This window comes from Peromyscus eremicus, chromosome 23 (genome assembly GCF_949786415.1).
Source record: "Peromyscus eremicus chromosome 23, PerEre_H2_v1, whole genome shotgun sequence".
NCBI classification, from domain to species: Eukaryota; Metazoa; Chordata; class Mammalia; order Rodentia; family Cricetidae; genus Peromyscus; species Peromyscus eremicus.
Genome location: NC_081438.1, coordinates 33,107,635 through 33,109,483, shown reverse-complemented (window position 1 = coordinate 33,109,483; position 1,849 = coordinate 33,107,635). Strand labels below are relative to the sequence as shown.

Sequence of the window (1,849 nt, the reverse complement as noted above, 5' to 3'; positions counted from 1 at the left end):
GATTGGAAAGAACAATACTTAACTTTATATAGAAAAACAAAAAACCTAGCATAGCTAAAAGAGTCCTGTATAATAAAGCAACCTCTGGAGGCATCATGATCCCTAACCTCAAGCTCTACTATAGAGCTATAGTAATAAAAACAGCTTGGTACTGGCAGAAAAACCAACATGTGGACCAATGGAATCTAATTGAAGACCCTGATATTAATCTACACACCTATGAACATATAATTTTTGACAAAGAAGCCAAAGTTGTACCATAAAAAAAAAGAAAGCACTCTTTTTTGTGGCGCCTCCTAGGTGGTCGGCTGTGTCAAGATGAAGCTGAATATCTCCTTCCCCGCCACCGGCTGTCAGAAACTCATCGAAGTGGATGATGAGCGCAAGCTTCGCACATTCTACGAGAAGCGCAGTGCCACGGAAGTGGCTGCCGACGCCCTGGGTGAAGAGTGGAAGGGCTACGTGGTCCGAATCAGTGGCGGGAATGACAAACAAGGTTTTCCCATGAAGCAAGGCGTGTTGACCCACGGCAGAGTGTGCCTGCTGTTGAGTAAGGGGCATTCTTGTTATAGACCAAGGAGAACCGGAGAGAGGAAGCGCAAGTCTGTTCGAGGATGCATCGTGGATGCCAATCTCAGTGTTCTCAACTTGGTTATTGTAAAGAAAGGAGAAAAGGATATTCCTGGACTGACAGATACTACTGTGCCTCATCGGTTGGGACCTAAAAGAGCTAGCAGAATCCGAAAGCTTTTTAATCTCTCTAAAGAAGATGATGTCCGCCAATACGTGGTCAGAAAGCCGTTAAACAAAGAAGGTAAGAAGCCCAGGACCAAAGCACCCAAGATTCAGCGTCTTGTTACTCCACGTGTCCTGCAACACAAACGCCGTCGTATCACTCTAAAGAAACAACGAACCAAGAAAAACAAGGCGGAGGCTGCAGAATATGCTAAACTTTTGGCCAAGAGAATGAAGGAAGCCAAAGAAAAGCGCCAGGAACAGATCGCCAAGAGACGTAGGCTGTCCTCTCTGAGAGCTTCTACTTCTAAGTCTGAGTCCAGTCAAAAATAAGTCTTTAAGGGTAACAAATAAATGATCATACCTTAAAAAAAAAAGAAAGCATCTTCAACAAATGGTGCTGGCATAACTGGATGTCAACATGCAGAAGATTGCAAATAGAACCATATCTGTCACCATGCACAAAACTCAAGTCCAAGTGGATCAAAGACCTCAATATAAAGCCAGTTACACTGAACTTGATAGAAGAGAAAGTAGGAAGTAGTCTTGAATGCATTGGCACAGGAGACCACTTCCTAAATATAACACCAGTAGCACAGACACTGAGAACAACAATTAATAAATGGGACCTCCTGAAACTGAGAAGATTTTGTAGAGCAAAGGACACGGTAAATATTGTGTCAAACAAAACGACAGCCTACAGAATGGGAAAATATCTTCACCAACCCCACATCTGACGGAAGGCTGATCTCCAAAATATGTAAAGAACTCAAAAAGCTAGACTTCAAAATATTGAAGAATCCAATTAAAAAATGGGATACAAAGCTTAACAGAGAATTCTTAACAGAAGAATCTCAAATGGCTGAAAGACATTTAAGGAATTGCTTAACATCTTTAGTCATCAGGGAAATGCAAATCAAAACAACTCTGAGATACCGTCTTACATTTGTCAGAATGGCTAAGATCAAAACACTGAAGACAGCTTATGTTGGAGAGGATGTGCAGCAAGGGGAACACTCTTCCACTGTTGGTGGGAATACAAACTTGTACAGCCACTCTGGAAATCAGTATGGCGGTTTCTCAGAAAATTTGAAATTAGTCTTCCTCAAGAACC

At 42.0% G+C, this 1,849-nt stretch overlaps 1 protein-coding gene across 1 annotated transcript; it reads left to right on the top strand.

The window, feature by feature from the left end:
• The first annotated feature begins 318 nt into the window (after positions 1-318).
• LOC131898194 (small ribosomal subunit protein eS6-like) lies at positions 319-1,110 on the top strand. The gene has a single exon (XM_059249301.1). The coding sequence runs from the start codon at positions 319-321 to the stop codon at positions 1,066-1,068; it is 750 nt and encodes a 249-aa protein (XP_059105284.1). The 3' UTR covers positions 1,069-1,110.
• The last annotated feature ends 739 nt before the right edge of the window (positions 1,111-1,849 follow it).

What these genes read in the sequence shown, in the direction of transcription:
- LOC131898194 (XM_059249301.1), top strand. Translation starts at nt 319, where the DNA reads ATGAAGCTGAATATCTCCTTCCCCGCCACCGGCTGTCAGAAACTCATC.